We start from the raw sequence: 19,704 nt of genomic DNA on the forward strand, positions 1-19,704 counted from the left end.
AGAGAAAAAAAATGCCATAAAATTGATGCCCCAACGGAGGCTCCGAATAACTGGCGCCAACCACGAGGGCGGGCTGTTATCTCCGCGTCCTGCTCGTGGGAAGAGGCTGCCGGGCAGATCTGGCGCTTTCGGCTCACGCAGCAGCGCTCTTCGGGGGGGGGGAGACCCCCCCCCCCGGGCTCCCGAGCGCGGCCAGCAATCCGAGCCGGGGCGCCGCGCCGAGCGCCTCCTGCGGGCTCCTGCAGCCTCCCGCGGCGGCGAGAAGGCAGGACGCGCGGGTGGGCGGGGGCCAGCGGAGAGGCGCCTGCCCGCCAGCCCAGCCCAGCCCCGGCGGGGGCCTGAAGTTTGGCCGGCGCGCCGGGCGTTCCGGGCGCCCCGATGGCCTCCGCCGCCAGCCCGCCCGGGACTTGCGGCGGGGCTGCCCGAGCGCCCGGCCCTCGCAGCGCGCCGGAGGGAGGCGAGCCGGAGCTGCACCTGCAAATGTGCAAGAAGATCGCGCAGCTCACCAAGGTAGCCGGGGCCGGCGCGGGCGGCCGCGGGCTGGGAAACTTCCTCCGGCGCCGGCGGGCGGGGAGAAGTTCGGGCGCGCCGCTCCTTCCCGGGCGGGCGTGGGGAGAGCCGGATCCGCGGGCCGCGCAACGAGCCCTCCGGCAACTCTTTCCCGGGGCTCCAGTGCAGCGCAGCCGGGCAAGCCGGCCGTCGTTGCCGGTTGCGTAATGCCCTCCGCTGCCTTTCCAAGCGGCGCCTGGATGTGGGTCACCGGCGAGGGGCTCCGGGGAGCGGCTGGGGAAGTTTGCGGCTCCGCTTCGCGTTTGGGCTGCGAGCGCTGGCTTGGGGCGGGGCGGGAGGGACACCTGCCCTCCGAGCGGCCCCGATCGGGGTGGGAAATGGGCGCCTTGATAGTTATTTAAAAAATGTTAAATCTTGCATTTCTTTTTAAAAAAAAAAAAACCTGGAGAGTCTTTTCAAAATGGTGACTGAGAACAGAAACCAGCATGTTGGGAAACTCCGTGAGGGCAGCAGGCTGGTCCGAGAAGAACAGAGGGGCGCGGGTGAATGTGGTGGTAGGGTGCCCTCAAGTCATAGCTGACTTAGGGCGACCCCTGGTGGGGGTTTTCATGGCAAGAGACTAACAGAAGTGGGTTGCCGTTGCCTGCCTCTGCAACCCTGGTTTGCATTGGAGCTGTCCCATCCAGTTACTAACCAAGGCCGACCTTTCTTAGCTTCAGAGATCTGATGAGATCAGGCGCACCTGGGCTATCCAGTTTACATATAAGAGTACTGGTGGTGGAGAATGCCCTCAACTCATAGCTGACTTATGGCGACCCCTGGTGGGGTTTTCATGGCAAGAGACTAACGGAGGTGGTTCGCCATTGCCTGCCTCTGGAACCTTGGTCTTCGTTGGAAGTCTCCCATCCAACTACTAACCAGGGCCAACCCTGCTTAGCTTCTGAGATCTGACCAGATCAGGCTCTCCCGGTGAGGATGCGGCTAAATGGGAGGAATGAAAATCAGAGGAACAGGACGGGAAAACAGAACAGAACAAAAACAGAACAGATCAAAAAATGGATGACAGGTTTTGAGCAGGACTGGTCTATCAGATTTTGGTATTTCAGCAGCAGCAGTGCCCTTAAAAGTCCACAGCCAGGTTTGATCCCACACAATCCTGGTCCCAAATTGGGACTCCCAAGGAGGGGGAGGGAGGAAAACAGATCAGTACCCCAGTACTGGGCATAGCAGTGACTGGTTATGGATATCCTCCCCCCCTCATTACAATATAAATATGAGTGAAATATAATATTGCCGTAGCCTGGGAGGCAGGGAGGGGATGTTTGAGAGCAGGCTGTGATCTGCAAGAGAAATTACCGTTTTGTTATCCTCTTGCGAGAGCTTTCCAATAAATCTTGAACTGTAGTCTAGCAGCTAGTCCACATTTTTATTGCATTGGAAATGCAATAAATACAGTGTATTATAGCTCAGTGGTTAACCTTTTCTAAGATACTCTTGCAGCAGAGCTTATGCCAAAAAAAAAGGCCCGCCACAGTTCTCTTTGCTTTGGTTCTGCAAGCCAAATGCAAACTATAATTGATACACTCTCTGTTAAAAAATTATACCATGGCCTTGAGATGGGGAATCGCATGATATCTCAACTCTGTATGCCTTTAGTTCCCTATGCTAGTTCTGGGATAATATCACTTGAGGAGGGCTTGTGTGCTTTTATTCAACAGATCACTTCATCTGACTTTGGTTTGTAGGTGTCTCTTCCTACGAAGCGTATCTAAATCAGCAAAGCCTAAATATTTTACCAGCCGTCTTCTGACTTCATGCTCGAGAACGAAACCCTGGTTGCATCTGTGTGGCGAGGATTTGGGGTTGTTCATTAATTGCTGCTGCAAATGCTTTCTCACTGTCAGTGGAGCATCCATGCAGAGCTTCCATGGAGCCTTTAAAAGGAGCAATTACTGTAGTGTTATAGCTCTATAGCACTGCCTAGTTTTGTTTTGTTTTTAAACTCTCTGGTGGCCATGACAGAGAACAGAAGGGACATGGTGCTGGTGAGGGTGGTACCTTTGAAAATGTGAGCTTTCCCATCCAGATAGCCCTAGTGCAGTTGGCTACTGCTGTGCTCAAGGGATAACGTTAACATTGTACATTGGGGATTTTTATTGTTTTTACTGTTTTAACTGTGTATACTTTTATTGTCCTATATGAATTTGACAACCGGAAATGGTTTAATGGTTGTATTGTCGAAGGCTTTCACGGCGGGAGAACGATGGTTGTTGTGGGTTTTCCGGGCTGTATTGCCGTGGTCTTGGAATGGCAAAAACTTTTCCTGTGGGAGACTGTTTTTCTTTGGTTGTTTGATTCATCCTGGGTTTGATTGCTCTTCGGATTTCATTTCTGGAGTAGCCATTTGCCTGAAGTGCGTGGTTTAGATGATTAATTTCCTCATTGAGAAAGTGCGGCTCACATATCCGTCTTGCACGATCCACTAATGTTTTCATTATGCCTCTTTTCTGTCGGGGATGGTGATTGGAGTTTTTGTGTAGGTACCGATCAGTGTGAGTTGGTTTCCTGTAGACCTTGTGACCTAACTGAAAGTTTGCTTTGCGGATGACCCAGGTATCCAGGAATGGGAGTTTTCCCTCGATTTCTTTCTCCATGGCAAGACCACGGCAATACAGCCCGGAAAACCCACAACAACCATGGTTTAATGGTTGTATCTAGTTTTAAATTTTAATGCTTTGACCATGTATCTAGTTTTAAATTTTAATGCTTTTGACCATGTCGCATAGATTTTATTCAAGCTTGTGATTCTGTTTTGTTTGTTTGTGACTTGTAATGGCCTATGGCTGAATACAATAAACCTTCTACTAGTGCAGTTGAACTGTGATTTTCCCCTGAGAAGATCCTAGTAAAGTGGAGTCAAGAAAGAATATACAGAAGATGAGGAGAACCTCGAAAGTGGACCATTAGAGGAGGCCATGTGGGTGCTCCAAAAAACAGCACTCCACTTTGGAAGGAAGAATGGAGTAAAACATCCATGTGGAAGCAGCTCTGCTACTCGGTTAATTTAGCAAGAGGAGGCAGAGCAATTACAGATCTGCTTTCTACACATTTAGGTGGGCGGCCTGTCTTCTTCTAAACGGACCTCTGTTACTCCTGACTCTTAAAAATAATTTTAAAACCCAGGAATGTGCGCCTGGAGAGTTTTGTTATTCAGCCCAGCCATGAGCTATTTGGTAATAGTAAGAACTAGCACTTCACACTGCTCCAACACATCAAGCTGCCTTATACAGGTCATTGGTCTATCAAGGCCAACAATGTCTGTTCTACAGGGTTTCAGGCAGAGGTTTTTCACATCACATTCCTGTACTACCTGATCTTCACTGGGGATTGAACCTGGAACCTTCTGGATGTGAGGCAGATGCTGTGCCCCCGATCCACAGCCTTTCCCTGGGATGACAGAGATTATTTCAGTGATATCTTGCAAAAGCACATTAACAGTTGCAGTTTTATCCCCATATTGTAGATCAAGGACTGAGAGGGAATGGTAGATGGCCTAAGCCCATGGCTCAGATTATTGTTCAGAGAGTTCACTTGAACCTCTGCAGGCTGCTTGGACAAAAAGCAAGCCAATAAAGCGTATTTATTTACTTCATTTATACCTTGCCTTTCTCACCAGCGGGGACCCGAAGCAGTTTACAGCATTCTCCTCTCCAATTTATCCCCACAACAAACCTGTGAGGTAGGTTAGGCTGAGAGCATGTGACTGGCCCCAGGTCATCCAGTGAGTTTCCATGGCAGAGCTGGGATTTGAACCTGGGTCTTTGAAATCCTAGTCTGAAACTCTAACCACTACACCACACTGGATCTGCAGCATGGAGGGGGCTTCTCCCCCTTCCTTGCATGCATCTGCAAATTGATTCCTTTGTGTGGCACTAAGACATCTGGGCCACCTTCCACACTTAGCAGCAAGGACAGGAATATGAGCGCTCACCACGTGCAACTGTCGAGTGGTAATTCGCTGGGAGTTCACCAGCACCTCCGGCAGCCCTTGCTTCCACCTTGGTCCTGTAGGAGGACCTTGGTTTCTCTGCGCTTAGCTGCTGAGCTGTATACATATCAGAACGTGGTAGAGCTCTGAACCTGAAGGCAAAGGGAGTTTCGACAATGTCATCTGCCTGGCTGCTGTTGATGCTTGGAAACTGGCCAGCGGGGCAGTGCCCCCGTGTGCTGTCTTTCAAAGCAGTTATCAGAACTCCTGCATCTATGTACATTGGGCTCTTTGCTCCCAGCCGGGGTCAAGACTGGTGAGGGTCAAAGGGTGCTTGGTGGAAGTCCTTCTGTAGATCACTTCTCCCCCCTGCCCCATCTTCTCCACCTGCCGTCCAGGATTCCCGTTTAGGCTTCATCTTTCAGGGTTGAACCCCATGGAACAGACACCCTGCGCAAGCAGGAGCTCAAGTAATTCATTGCAAGTAACCTTCTCGGAAAGCCAGCTTGATGAGATCCTGTCTTGTGTTTCCGCTGGCACAGGACGAGGTGCAAGGGATATTGTCAGCAACCGCCTTTTCTTAGAATGACCAGTTTTGATCAACCCATATCACAAAGCCAAGCGACCCTCTGGTACCATCTGATTTCCGTACACAGCAATACTGACACCAAATGAAAAATCAGCACTCATTCTCTCTCTGGCTGTTGCACAAATAGAATTGGGTTAAGTCAAACCTCTTCCACTATGGTATGGTGAGATCCCGCTAGAGTTGGCAGCCTCCAGCTGAGGCCTGGAGATCTCTTGGAATTACAACGGATCTCCAGTCTACGCAGATCGGTTCCCCTGGAGAAAACGGTTGCTTCGGATGTGGACTCGAAGGCATTATGCCTCACTGATGCCCCTTCTTACGCACCACCCCCAAATTTCTGGGAATTCCCCAGCCCGGAGTTGGCCACTCTAGATGCAGTCCTCAAGAGGTCCCAGGGCTCCAGTCAGCTTTGAAATTACTGTATCAGATGGGATGCTGTTCTTCCCTAACTTGAAGTAAATGGGTGCTGCTGATTATCATTCCTTATTTTTTTTATTTATTATTTTTATTTATGTCTCTTATAGTCCGTCTTTTTCACTGAGACTCAAGGTGAGTTACACACTGTGGGTTACACAGTGTGAGATTAGTACAGTCAATATCAAGGTGTTGAGGACATTTCCATAAACAGTGCCATAGAGTAAATTCAAGTTTACAAAGACATTGCATGAGCAAGAATCCAATACAGAGTTGCTGAAACAGAACATAATCAGTTCTAGGACTAACATTAAACAACATGAAGCACAGGTAGTATACAGGAGTACATCGTGGAAAGCACACGTTGCATATGCTCAGAGGACCCTCCTTGCTGTATTTCCATTTCCAAGCTGGAGTCCTGGAGCAACGTAATGAGTCAATCTGCCCCTGCCTTAATTGTTCCCTTCTGTACAAGTATGTCCTTGCAACGTTCAGGCCTGCAGTCTCACACTCCACACATCAGAACGATCGGCATTTTGCTAATAAATGCATAAAAGCCTTTTTGATTCAGGCAGGTGAAAGCTGCCATGTAAAATGTCACAGAGGATCAGGCCCAGCTATTAATAGCTGGAGGCGAAGTTAAAAAATGTCAGATCGGCTGTGTGAAAATGACTAATTTCATTATCAGTCTAGCATAACAGGGTCTGATTCACAGTCAGCTACCTGAGTTTGAAGTCTTAAGTGATGTCATTGAGACCTGTGAAGCAATGTAGTAAAATGAAATGCTATGATTTCTTTATATGGATGCTTTGGGGGACTTGGTTGCATTTCGAGAGTGCTTTATTGCTTCATTTTCTGGAGCCCTTCACTGTCTTTGCTTTACGATGTGGTGAAAATAATTTTTGCCAACATACCCATGAAACAGCATTACATTTTTCAGAGAGAAGGTTTGGTATCTGTCAATTTTGTTGGTTGTTCAGGTGTTTGGTATTTGTGAACCGGATGGATAGGGTGGGGCAAGGAAAAGATACTTTCGTAAAGTTTGTAAAGTTATGTAAAGTTTGTTAGCTGTAGTATGGCAGACCAGCTTTTATTTTTCTTGATTATGGAAATTAGGCCGAATTTAACAACTAATAAAATATGTTACTGAAAAAGATTTGAGAATAACAACAACAATAACAATACCTGTGCTTCTATACCACTCTTCTAGGCAGATTAGTGCCCCTCTCAGAGCTGTGAGCAAGTCATTGTTGTTATTATCCCCACAATACAGCTGGGGAGCTCCTTAAAGACCAGCAAGATTTCCAGGGTATAAACTTTCGAGAGTCAGAACTCCCTTGACTCTCAAAAGCTTACCCCCCTGGAAATCTTGTTGGTCTTTAAGGTGCTACCAGACTCAAATCCTGCTCATCTGCTATAGACCAACATAGCTACCCACCTGAAAAAAACATGACTGAGACCATGGCCATAATCAAGTGGTCTTCAGCCCACGGGTCATACAGCCTCATTTACTTTATCATGAATGGCATTTTCTATCACTTTTTGGAAGAATCTGCTGTTTGTGTGCATACAGTGGTGCCATGCCTCTTACCTTTCTTCATGCACGTGCTGAAGCAGCAGGACAATAAGGTATGATCACTCCAGGGTGGAGAGGTTCCTTGTTAGCCCAGGCAGGTTCAGAGATGGACTTCCCTGTCCACGCTTTCCATTGCCTTTGTTCCGTCCTCCTGACCCAGCTATCCCACACTTCCATTTGGTCCTCCAGTGCACCACGTGCACTTGTAATGTGAAGCACCCTCCCTGTCTGTGAGGTCATAACTTTAGCCCCTCCTCTTCCTCTCACATGACTGATGTTAAAGGTGGCTCTCAGGTCTGGAAATGTTGCAGACGACTGCATTGGAGTGTGACAGGATGTTGGGAAAACGTGACATGCACTTCGTAGATTAGTCACAAAGACAGATATAAATGTTTGTGTCCTGTTTCTTTCACAATACAATGAACAAATGACTGTATATATGGCATGATTCAGAATTGTGCACTTTGTAGGGCTGCCAGTCCCCCGGTGGAGGCGAGGGATCCCCCGCTTCCCAGCCACTGCCCCCTGGCGCCACTCACCTGGCCGGCAGGAGGAAAAGGCCTCAAGGAATGGGCCTGGGAGGCAAGACATTTCCTAAGCCGGCACACAGTGTGCCCCCATGGGTGCAATGACTTCACTTCCGGGAGTGACATCATCATGCCTGGTGGTGGAAGTGACATTATCGCACTGCACTGAGAACACGCACGCACTTTGCACATGCAAGGGTCCTAAAAAGGTGAGTGCCAGATTGTCCACCCTCCTTCCGGGAGAGTAGGGGGGTCTGGCAACCCTAGCAGTTCGTCTCAAATGCTTGCAGCTTTGTGGGTATTCTTGAACTGAGGGGTGAATTGTTCTAGCAATGGCGGCGTGATGGCATCTTTTGCCAGGGGAAGCCTTGCAAAATATAAAGACGGGATCCATAAAATGCTAGTTAAAAGATAGAGCAAAAGATAGAAATTAAAACGTAACAAAAACACAACTACAGAGAGTCAGCAGTGGCCTACATACAAAGAAAATAAAACAGTAAAAAGCATAGTAAGTATATTGTTAATCCATTACAGTTTTTCGTCTACAACACTTCCTCCTTTAGGGTCAATCAGCGTATGGTCTAATTATTACCTTTTTTCTGTATCTCCTTGATATCCCTCATCCTTATTCTTAAAACGTAAAAGGCTAGTTTTGACGGCAGAGCTTTTCTTTGTGAGCTGGAAGTGTTAAAGAATCAGAGGAATGGTACTGCGTTTTAATGGCTGTTTTTATGTTTTTGTATGTTTGTTTTAGCTTGGTTTTAATTGTTTTAATACTATGGTTTTGTTTGGTTTAAGTGTTTTTGAGATGTGTTTTTATTATGTATGTTTTTAATCAGTAATCCATCTTGGTGGCACTGATCAAGGCAGAAAGGCAGGACATACATTTTGTTAATAAATAAAATTCTTACGAAAGCAATCAAAGTAATGGTTGTTGGGGGTTTTCCGGGCTGTATTGCCGTGGTCTTGGCATTGTAGTTCCTGACGTTTCGCCAGCAGCTGTGGCTGGCATCTTCAGAGGTGTAGCACCAAAAGACGGAGATCTCTCAGTGTCACAGTGTGGAAAAGATGTAGGTCATTTGTATCTACTCAGGAGGGGTGGGGTTGAGCTGAGTCATTCTGTAAGAGTTTCCCAGGGTGTGGAAAAGATGACCTACATCTTTTCCACACTGTGACACTGAGAGATCTCCGTCTTTTGGTGCTACACCTCTGAAGATGCCAGCCACAGCTGCTGGCGAAACGTCAGGAACTACAATGCCAAGACCACGGCAGTACAGCCCGGAAAACCCCCAACAACCATCGTTCTCCGACCGTGAAAGCCTTCGACAATAAATCAAAGTAATGTTAAGTACATTGCTTCCATTTGATTCTTTTAAGTTTTCTGAATTACACAAAGCATGTTGTGCCTGAAAGGACACAGGAGCTGCTTTCAAATCTGGTGGTTGTCGCAGGGAAGTTGGTTGGCGCTTGCCATCCAAGAATTAAGGATGAGTGGTTGTTGACGGTCTGGGAATAGTGATCCTAAGCCCAGTTAATTGGAAATAAAGCACATTGAACCAAGTGGGATCGACTTCTCAGTTTGCTCGCCTAGAATTGCTAACAAGTCAAATAAACTGTCACATGTCTCCTGCAATCTGTAATCTATGTATTTGTTTTCGTTTTCTAAATAAATAAAATTTTAAACAAATCTCTTGCAAAAATGGGGTTGGGAATTTGGGGCAGCCTTTATGTGCTGCTCATGGGCTCCCCATAGATATCTGGCAAGCCACGGTTGAAAATCAAATGCCATCTGGACAAACCGTTTGGAATATTGCATAGCTACGGGCTACTTCTTTTGTTTGTTGGCACAGAATATCCTTTTATATCTGGCACTGTTCTGTGTTGTCTTCTTTTAGTCAGAAAATTCACCCAGATGTTACCTTAGAACAGTTTCTTTAACATTGGGGTAGTAAAACATTTCGAGGAATTTAGTTTGCCAGGCCTGATGCGTTTTTAAAAAAATCACTCTTCATCTCAAGTAACTACGGGCCAAGCTACACATGACGAATGACACTTGAACGGCAAGTGGATTGAGTGGAGGGCAAGTGAACAGGGAGAAATACACTTGCCGTTCAAGTGTCATTCGTCATGTGTAGCTTGGCCCTACGAAACCATTCTGTATCAGTTAGCCTAAACTGTACCGTGATGAATTTGGTTAGTAAAAACATACACAAAAGACGTTTCAGTGTAATATTGCTATGCGGGAATGCACATTCCTTTAAAAGAAAAAAGAAGGAATAGGGGAGAGAGAGGGTTACCTAAATCAAAGAGGAAACCCCTGCTGTAGCATCAAGGCCGTGCATTTGTATGGAGGGTCCGCATCGGATAGTCTTTTGCTAATAGCATTGGGTAGGACTGCAGTGGTGTCAAGTAACCTGCCTCGGAGTGGTGTCTTGTTTGGTGGCACGTATGTCACTCTTTTCTCAGGAGGTTTGGGAACGGAGGAATGTGGGACTGTTTTAAGAAGTGCTGACTGCACGTCCAGAGTGGGCGGCTGCAGAGAGGACTCAGGAATGAGATATAGGGCATCTGGGAGAATCAGAACGATCTTTGTCCTAATGGAACATTGGGTTGGATGCAGAACTGTACACTGTGTGTGCTCCCCCCCATCGAGGGGCAAAATAATGAGTGTGAAGGCAAGATTTACATATTGTAATGAATTCGGGGAGTATGACTGTCCCAGACCTCCTGTGAGTGCTGAGTCACGTTGCAGTCTCTTGCTGGCTCTGTGTTGGAGGGCCAAGCCGAATGAGATTTCAGGCAGTCTATGGGGAGAGCTCCAACATTTTTTTCCCTTTTAAATAGGTGACGTGTAACACCCAGGCTGGAGTCGGGAACAGAGTGCAAGGGGAGAGTGGGTTTCATCCCCCTCCCTTGATGCCATTTTCCTACCCAAAACAACTTTGTGGGCCTGCAGTTTAGCCCATTGGATCCATCCCTTTGCCCCATAGATGGTGTCAGTCAGGGCTTTTTTTCTCGAAAAGAGGTGGTGGAACTCAGTGGTGGAACTCAGGACCGCACAATGATGTCACTTTGGGTTAGCTGGAACAAAGGGGGAGTTTTTTAAAGTTTAAATCACCCTCGGCGAAAATGGTCACATGGCCGGTGGCCCCGCCCCCTGATTTCCAGGCAGAGGGGAGTTTAGATTGCCCTCCAGCTGGAGCAGTGCAGAGGGTGCCGGAACTCCGTCCCACCGCGTTCCTGCTGAAAAAAAGCCCTGGTGTCAATAAAACAGGACTCCAGGAGCACTTCAAAGACCAACAACATTTATTCCAGCAGAAACTTTCATGAGGCAGAGCTGACTTCATCCCACACGTCAGATGACGCACAAAAGCTTGTGGATTTCCAGCATCTAGCTTGGCTGTAAAAAAAAGAAATCACCAGGGTCTGGGGAACCAAGGTGTAGCTACCGGGCACAGAGAAGGATGAAAACTGGAAGATTCATGATCATCGGTGCTAAGAGGCAGAGATTCCAGAAGGCGAAGTGAAGGAAGAGAACCAACAGGCAGTGGTCTGAGAAGAAGGGGTTTGGGGAAGATAAATGGAGATGAAAGAGAGAGAGAGAGCTGGCAAACATTTTAGAAAAAATACTTTTGGGGGGGGCTAAAATACTGGAAAGTGTGCAGGTATAATTGTAGTGAGCAGGAGGCTGTCAGATAAGAGGGCTAGTGAGGCCATATGAGAGGTTTTTTGGGGTGGGGGGTTGCCGGCAGGTTGCCGCATACTTACGGTGACTCCCACTAGTTTTTCAAAGCAAGAGACAAATAGATGTGGTTTGCCATTGCCTGCCTTGGCATAGCGACCCTAAGACTTCCCTGGTAGTCTTCGATCCAAGTACTAACCAGAGGTGACCCTGCTTAGCGTCCAAGATCTGACTCAGTCAAGCTAGTTTGGGCTATTCAGGTCAGGTGATTTACGGGATCTTTCTTTCCTAAACAGAAAAAAATTGAAGGTCCCCTTTTATACTTTCCTTTATTCCAAAAGTGTTTTTTTTTCCTGGAATGAGATAATATATAGACATATTATGGAAATTAGTACATGGGAAACAAGATACTCAGTTCTTCTTATTGTCAGAGAAAGCTGCTACAACGTTGCATGTTCTGCTTGGGAAATTATCCAAAAATGCGACATCCCAATTCCACGAAGCCTAACAAGCCCTTAGGAGCGCCGTTAATCTCTTTTGAGTAAAACTTGGTTGGCGGGGCAGAATTTGCAGGCTGGAGTTCTGTTTGCTTCTGAATGATTGTGAAAATGTTAATTGGATGGGAGACCCCCAACGAAGACCAGGGTTGCAGAGGCAGACAATGGCAAACCACCTCTGTTAGTCTCTTGCCTTGAAAACCCCACTATGGGGGTCGCCATAAGTCAGCTGTGACTTGAGGGCACTCTACCTACTACACAAATCCAGTCAGCAGGGCTTTTTTTCAGCGGGAACGCGGTGGAACGGAGTTCCAGCAACTCTTAAAAATGGTCACATGGCTGGTAGCCCCACCCCCTGATCTCCAGAGAGAGAGGAGTTTAGATTGCCCTCCGCGCTGCTGGAGCGGCGCGGAGGGCAATCTAGACTCCCCTCTGTCTGGAGATCAGGGGGTGGGGCCACCAGTCATGTGACCATTTTCACCGAGGACAACCCACTGAGTTCCACCACCTCTTTTCCCAGAAAAAAAGCCCTGCTGGTCAGGCATTTCTATCATAATCATGTAGCAGCAAATCTTTTGTGTTTGTTTGTTTCAAAGAGTGCTTTCATGTCACTCTCTCTAGGGGTGAGCCATCGTAATCCGGCAACATGCACGGTAAACCCAACACGAGAAGGTCCAAACCACACACTGCTTTCCCCGGTTTGTGGGAATAATGTTTGCATAGTAAGACATGTTGACATTTGATTCTATAAGCCATGTACAGATACGTTGCCCAAATACAGGCATCTGCCAGACGTGGGGTGGGACAGTCATGGCTGTTGAGCAGGACGAGCAGGCACAACTCTGTAAGCTCCTCATACTTGGAGGAAGCCAACCCAGTGTCATGGAGTGTTAGATTTATACATCATGGAATTCTGGGTTAGTGGTGCGGGCATTCTATGCAGCCTGCTTGGTATTAAGTCCCATAGAGCCCAGTGGGACTTCTGAGTAGGTGTGCATCGGGCCAGACTGCAGGTGTTAGAGGGATGCATCCACACATTCAGTGATTCCGCACACGTTGGATAATGCACTTCCAATCCTCTTTATAGATCATTTGGAATGGATTTTGTTGTGTGCGGAACAAAAAATCCACCTCAAACGATTGATAAAGTGCATTGAAGGTGCATTATCCAACGTGTGCGGAATCAGCTTGTCCGATATTATGCTACTGTTGTGCTACAGCAGTTATTAACAACTGGATTGTCTTGTCCACCCAGAAAAACCCAGTTGCAAAGTAGCGCTGTAGCACAGCCATACTACTGAGCCTACAGAACTGGTACGGAACAGCGTATGGATCCAGCCAAGGTCACCAGCAGTCAGATGGCTTGTAATACATTTTTGATCCTGCCCTTGAGTCTGATTAAATATTTCAGTTGCCTCTGTAAGTCTGATATTAATAGTTGTTTTGTACATCTTGCATTGCTACCTGACCTGATCCCTTGGGATGGGATTACTTTTCCTCCAGATATGTAAACATAAATATTACGATTGCCAGTTTGCAGAAGAGTCTCAAAGCATTTCCCTCTTAGGAGAGGAATTCCTGTGGATTGTGGAATTAATTTCTCCAGCTTCCCAAACTGATATTACTACATGTTTATGCTGCTACATAGATAGGATGATGAACATGAATTATCAGTACATCTGCAGCTCAAGATATTAAAAAGGAAAGCGCCAGGGGCATCATTGTGCATTACATTATTCTGCCAAAACAGACGAGCAAAAATATATACTAAATTATTAGGTATTTGTTCTCCTGGGATCATTTAAAAGGACTTTTGAACTGTTTTCTGTATAGTGGCATATTGATCTTTGAAAGATTCCTGAAAATGTACTTAACAATTTCCAACATCTCCTATAAATCTGCAGTTTATGATGCCTGATACATTTTGATCCATTTCACGGGGCATTGCTGTTTAGTTAATATGCAGGAAGTAGAGCCTTTTGGGAGTAGACAGTATAATTTTCTTCTGCTTACATTTTGTCCCTTCTGTTTCACTTTTGGGGCTACAGTTGTATGATTCTGTTTGGAAGAGCTGAGTAACATTAGACTCTAGAGTATCCCCGCAATTGTGGAAGGTGAGAGTCCAACCTGATTCTTTACTGAAACTTCACTAGCTGATGTGGTTGTAAGGTAGGAATCAAGTTGTGGCCTTTCTTTTGGGTAGGGATCAGAGAATGGGAGATTGTTGCCAAGTAGGCCCCCTCCCCTGCTTTAAAGCCTGCTATGAACTGTGTTAAAGTTTCCTGCGTTACTGTTTCACTGCTGCACAAAGACTGCTTAGCACGTGTGTGTTCTAATACACGTGTCAGTTTCCTGCCTGCGTGTCAATTGCCTTGCTGCTGCTATAGACTGTGTAGTTTACTGACTCCATGTTTGGATAACTACACAAAGGACTCTCTTTCTGGGCAGCCCTGCCCTAACCTGTATCTGGATCTCCAGTGTGTGTTTGGACTCTGTTACAAGTGTGCCCCGTGCCTGCATTGTCATCTGCCACGGACCTTGCCTGTTCCCTGCTTTGGACTGTGTTTTAAAGTGCTGTTCCCCCTGCCTCCATGGAAGCCTGCCTCATATGGGCCCAAGCCGCTGCTAGCAGCCGGGCGCCTGCCGGGGAAACCTCCAGCGAGCCTGGCTAGGCGCTCCCTGGTCAGTTCCCGCCTGGAGCCTCCCGCGAGCCGGTCCCCGAGCTTGCCCTCGCTACCGGGCAGCCTGCAAACCAGCCTCAGCTATGCCCAGCCGGCATCCATGTTCTCTGGCAGCCAGAAGACCCTGGGAAGAAGACTGCTTTGAGAAGCCATTTCGGCGAAGCGGGCACACCACGTCCGCAGCGAGAGCCCCTCGCCCCGCTCTGCATATCTTAGGAGCCGCCCCGGAGAAGAACTAAGTGCCGACCATCCCAAGCACTTAGAGAATGCATCTCAAAGAAACCTCCGCATTCCAGAAGCTGATGACATCAGGACAAGCCCTGTCCGCTGGAACATCCTTTCAGCCCACTTGGATTTCCCCCTCCCTCTTTTGTCCCCTCTTCCTGAGGTGTCACTTATCACAATCTGATTACCAAAGTGGCCCATCCAAGCCATTCAGTAGCCCATTAGACCCTTTGTTTTAAACTGTGAGAACCACCAAGTACAGCACCAGCCCCAGGGTACGTTTTGGGGTATTTAAGCTGGTCTCCCAGACCACTCGGTGCTTAGGCCATTCCTATCCAGACCCCCCCCCTTGCTGTCCGTGGCTTAGGCCATTCCTATCCAGACTTCCTTGCTGTCCGTCTGTGGTTCCAGTGCTGGCATTGGGCCACCCTCGCTGCCGTGTCTCTGCTTCGCTCCAGGATTGTGAGTATTTCCCTTACCATCGTTGGGAACCAGCTAATGCGAACGTCTCTGTATTTCATACCCTGTATTTCTTAGGTCTTGTGTGTTCTCTGTATGATTGTGCAAGCTAGGCTTACGCTACACTCAATACACGTATTTGAACCTTACTCCTTGTCTGCCTCTTTTTCACTAGAGTGTCTGGGATTGGGACCTCCGTAAACATAGGTTATGATCCGCGCTTAATTTTAAAGTTACAGACTGCTACAGCTAATTCCCCATTACAATAAAGAGCAGTTCTGGTAACAGTTTACTGGTGGAGAATGCGGGCATAACCCGGTTCGTGTGAATACACGTGAGTCGACACGCGTGTCTTCAGCAAACTGACTTAGAGGAAAATTTTCCAGACCTCAGTGTAAAGAGCGCAATTTTAGCTCAGGGAATTAAAAGTGTGAGTGTGTGTGGCTCTAGTGAGCATTTCTATCTTGTGGGTTGGCTTTTCCCCATTTCCTCCTTCAGCCAGCTTTGGACTACTTGCCTTTTGTGGTGCACCGCGAGGCCCTCCAGCCGTTATAACCGGTGTACTGTGGGTGAGGACCTCTGAACTGGTGAAGTTCCTGGCCACCTTCCGGGCCGCCTAAACGCGTCTATGTGGGTGGGATCCCAGAAGTAGGCTCTAGATATATACGCATATATACTTCCTGAAGCAGCACATATAAAATTCTTTTCCGCCCTCCCCCGTCTCTCCTAAGTCCGTCCAAACCCCCGTTCCTGCCAGCACTTAGGCTTCAATCCCCGCTCCGGAGGAAACGTGAAGGGATTGTTAGTCCGTTCGTTTAGTTAGCTTTGGGAATCTGAAGCCAGGTTCCTGAAGCCCCGCGGCAGCCAGCCGCACCGTGCTTAAGAGTTTTAAAGTAGACTCTTGGGCGCCTTTCCGCTTGCGAGATTTAAGTCAGACTCGTGGGCGCACCCTGCTTGGGAGTTGTTTGAACTCTTGAGCGCTTTTTCCGCTTGGGAGTACCGTAGTTTTACTCCTGGGCACTTTTGCTTGGGGACTTGCAGAGGCAGTCCTTGAGCGCATTTAGTCTTTTGGTCGAGGCTTGGAGACAGTTTAACCGTCTGTCTCTGAGCACGAGGCCTGGGGACTTTTTGAGTTTAGTTCTTGGGCAGAGAGCTTGAGAGCATTGTAGCTTCTGAGCAGAGGCTTGGGAGCATTTCTGGTTGCCTGAGCATAGGCTTGGGAGACCCCCTTAGTTGCAGTTTCTGAGCAGAGGCTTGGAGACACTTTTTGGTTTTCTGAGCGCAGAGGCTTGGGAGACCCCTGAGCTTTGGCTTCTAAGCAGAGGCTTGGAAGCACTGAGAATTTTGGTTCTTGGGCTGAGAGAGCTTGAGAGCACCCTCTGAGCCAGTAAACTTTTCCTGGTCCCGTGGCTTGTAGGCAAGCTTGAAACGGGAATAGGAATTTTTCCTTCTCCCCCGGTGGAGAAGAACCGAGTATAGGACCCTAAAATACCCTTGTGAACCTAAAAGTAGAACCTTAAAACCCCCTGGTAAAAACCCTTGAGGACCTGAGGGAAGGATAAACCTCCCAAAAGGAACATAGAGAGGAAGAAGTTGTTAAAACCCTTGAGCAGCTTTAATCACCCCGCCCCTGGTGTCGCTGATCTACTCTCTAACCTCCCCCGAGATCAGCCTTAAACTAAAAAGGAAAAATGTACCGGGCAGCCCCCACCGTGCCCCGCCTGGAGAAGTGGCTAGTTAAGAAGGGAGATTGCCCTTGGGAAGCCGGTTCCTTCAAGGGACCCGACCCGCTCCAGATAGTCAGAAGTGCCTTCCAGGATTTCTGTGAGAAGGAGAAACCTAGGTCCAGTAAGAAAGACAGGTATGGAGCCTGGGCACTTTTCACCGCCCTACAGGACAGCGTGTCCCTAATTAATAAGCTACAGGTAGCTCAGGAAGAACAGGAACAGGAGATAGAAAAGCTAAGGAAAGAAAGGAAGGAACATGAGGAGAAAGCAGCCGAGTGGCGTTCAGAACGCGTTAACTTCATGCTGGAGAAGCAGGGTCTAGCCGCTGCCCTCCAAGACGCCCAGCACAAGGCTGAAGTGGCCACCGCTCGTGCCGATATGGCTGAGCACACAGTAATTGAAGGACAGGAGAAGATTGCAAAATTAACCCATGCTGCCCAGTTCATGGCAGAGCAGAAAGTCGCAAAGATAGCCGCAGCAGACCACTCCGCTTGTAAGAGGGAGCTAGAGACCCTAAAGCAGCACCTGGGGATGCAGCAGGCTGTAATTTCCGCCGTGCATCCCGCAGCCCTCTTGGCCCTCCCCGAAGGTAGTACCGACAGCTGGTCACCTCCTTCGCCCCAGCCCGAGGAAGCTCCACAGCCCCTCCATCCGATAGCTACCAAAGAAATTGTCACCACAGACGATGATGGCAGGAAGACAGACCGAATAGTTAAAGAGACCCGCAATTGGAGGCCCGATGAGCTCCAAGCCATAGCGGACCGCATGGGACCCTTGAACCGAGACTCGGCTATACAATGGTTTGCACACGTGACCATGTCCCAGCCCTCCGCCAGTGGCTCCGATGTAGCTCAACTGGCCCGCCATTGTGCCAGCCCCGAAATAGTCACCTCTCTTAATGCATACATTTCTAACAGGAGACTAGCCACTCGCAGTCAGTATGGTGCCATGAAAGAGTTGTGTGCCTTCCTCTGGCCTACCAAGAGCTTGAAGGCCTTATACATAGCAGAATCTCAAAAACCCGGAGAGGACCCAGAGGCATATTTAGCCAGAAAGCAGCTCCTAGCCGAACTAGCAGACGAGGTAGACTTAGACTTGAGCGACATGCCGGACTTCGACGACTTAGAATTCAGGAGGGCAGTCATAGATGGACTCAACAGCACCACCCGCCTGGCCCTAGCAGGAGTCGAGCCCGGGAGCATTACATGGGGAGAGCTGGAATCCCGCATCAGGAGCATTGCTGGCCTGTTGCGAGAGACCGGCGCCATCCGCCATGTGAAGTCCCCGGCCTCTCGTAGAAAGGAGAGCGAGCCGATAAGTGCAGTCACCTATGCCAATCATGGCCCCCACTCTCAGTACCGACCGCAGGGACGCAGCCCGTACCCGGAGGCAAGGGGAGGGATCCTGAGGGGAAGGAGCAGTAGCTTTAACCGAGGAAGAGGACCAAGGGACTACCGCCCGGGAGTCTCCTTTGCGCCCACCCCGAGTTACAGTTCCTCCTCCCAGCGGGGACCCCACGAGCCCCGATTACAGGATGCGCCCCTAGCCCCTTCTCACTCGCGAGCCTCACACCCGTACAACCACCAGGTCTACCCGCCTCCAGATCAGTCTAATGCTTGGGGAGCATCGCAGGGCGACCACGAGGGCTACCGGGACCGCGGCAGCACGCCCCAGTCCAGGGACTCCCTCCGTTGGGAACTTTGGATGCGCCTCAAAAACATTGGAGCGAACATGGAGCTATTCGATGGAAAGCCCACGTCCGTTCTAATGAAAGCGATCATGGAGTGGGAAGACCAGCAACAGCCCCCAGTACCTCCGTCAGCGCCCCCTTTACCGCCTGACCCTCCCTTCTCGAGTCCCCCGATAGCTGCAGTCCGGGAACGCCCGAGCCCCAACAACCCCTTTAGAGGAAGCGCCGCTTCCACTGACCAGTGTGCAGGATCAGAATAGGGTTGCCCCGAGTCCCAGTCTCCCTCCGTGGGCATAGTTGCCCAACTAAAGCCGGACACATGGGGGAGACCGACAGTGAAGGCAGGGATCGGGACTCCCGGGGAAAAGAAGAAGCCTGCCACTCTCCTCATAGATACCGGAGCTTCACTTAATATACTCCGGCCCACCTTAGTCACTAAGGGCACCCAGACCCCCACGACCATGCAACTCGCCGGTTTTGGAGGCGGCATGCAGGAATCCCAGGTCTGGCAGGATATCCCCCTCTCCGTTGGGACCCTGGCCACCAGGATTTCGGCATGCGCAAACCGGGGAGAAGATGATGGACTTTTGGGCATGCCATTTTTCCGTGCCGAGGGACTGACCATTGACCTAGCAAATGGGCTCCTGTGGCGCATCCCAGGAGGCCCAGACTTCGTCAATGCAATCCATCGGTGCGCAGCCCTTAAGGCCCCCCTTCCTCTCGCCCCCATCACAGGAGACCCCTGGGTTCAGGACTTTCCCGAAGTGTGGGTGACAGACAAGGCCGAGTGTGGGATAGTGAAGGGCGCCTGCGTCCTGATTGAAGGAAAGGACCCCCCTCCCCAAAGACAGTACAAATACCCAGCAGAAGCTGAGGCAGGGATAGCCAAGACTATAGAAGGACTCCTTGAGTGGGACGTCATACTCCCGATGCAGTCCATCTGCAACGCCCCATTGTGGCCAGTTCTAAAAGCAGATGGGGTGACCTGGAGAATGACGGTCGACTTCCGTGCCCTGAATGCCACCACCCCTCCAGTTGCCCCGGTTGTGGCCAAGTACAATGAGATCCTAACGGCCATTGCCGCTGGGTCCCGGTTCTACTCGGTCATAGACCTGGCCAACGCTTTCCACTCCATCCGG

The 19,704-nt window shown here is 49.1% G+C and overlaps 1 protein-coding gene across 2 annotated transcripts in view; it reads left to right on the forward strand.

The window, feature by feature from the left end:
• The first annotated feature begins 378 nt into the window (after positions 1 to 378).
• Positions 379 to 19,704, forward strand: part of FAM184B (family with sequence similarity 184 member B) — a 124,216-nt gene continuing 104,890 nt past the window's right edge. For both annotated transcript variants that reach the window (XM_054999585.1, XM_054999586.1), the window contains exon 1: positions 379 to 510. In XM_054999585.1, coding sequence (XP_054855560.1) covers positions 379 to 510 — 132 coding nt within the window. The remainder of the gene's footprint in view (positions 511 to 19,704) is intronic.

The sequence above is a fragment of the Eublepharis macularius genome, chromosome 15 (assembly GCF_028583425.1).
Source record: "Eublepharis macularius isolate TG4126 chromosome 15, MPM_Emac_v1.0, whole genome shotgun sequence".
Lineage (NCBI taxonomy): Eukaryota > Metazoa > Chordata > Lepidosauria > Squamata > Eublepharidae > Eublepharis > Eublepharis macularius.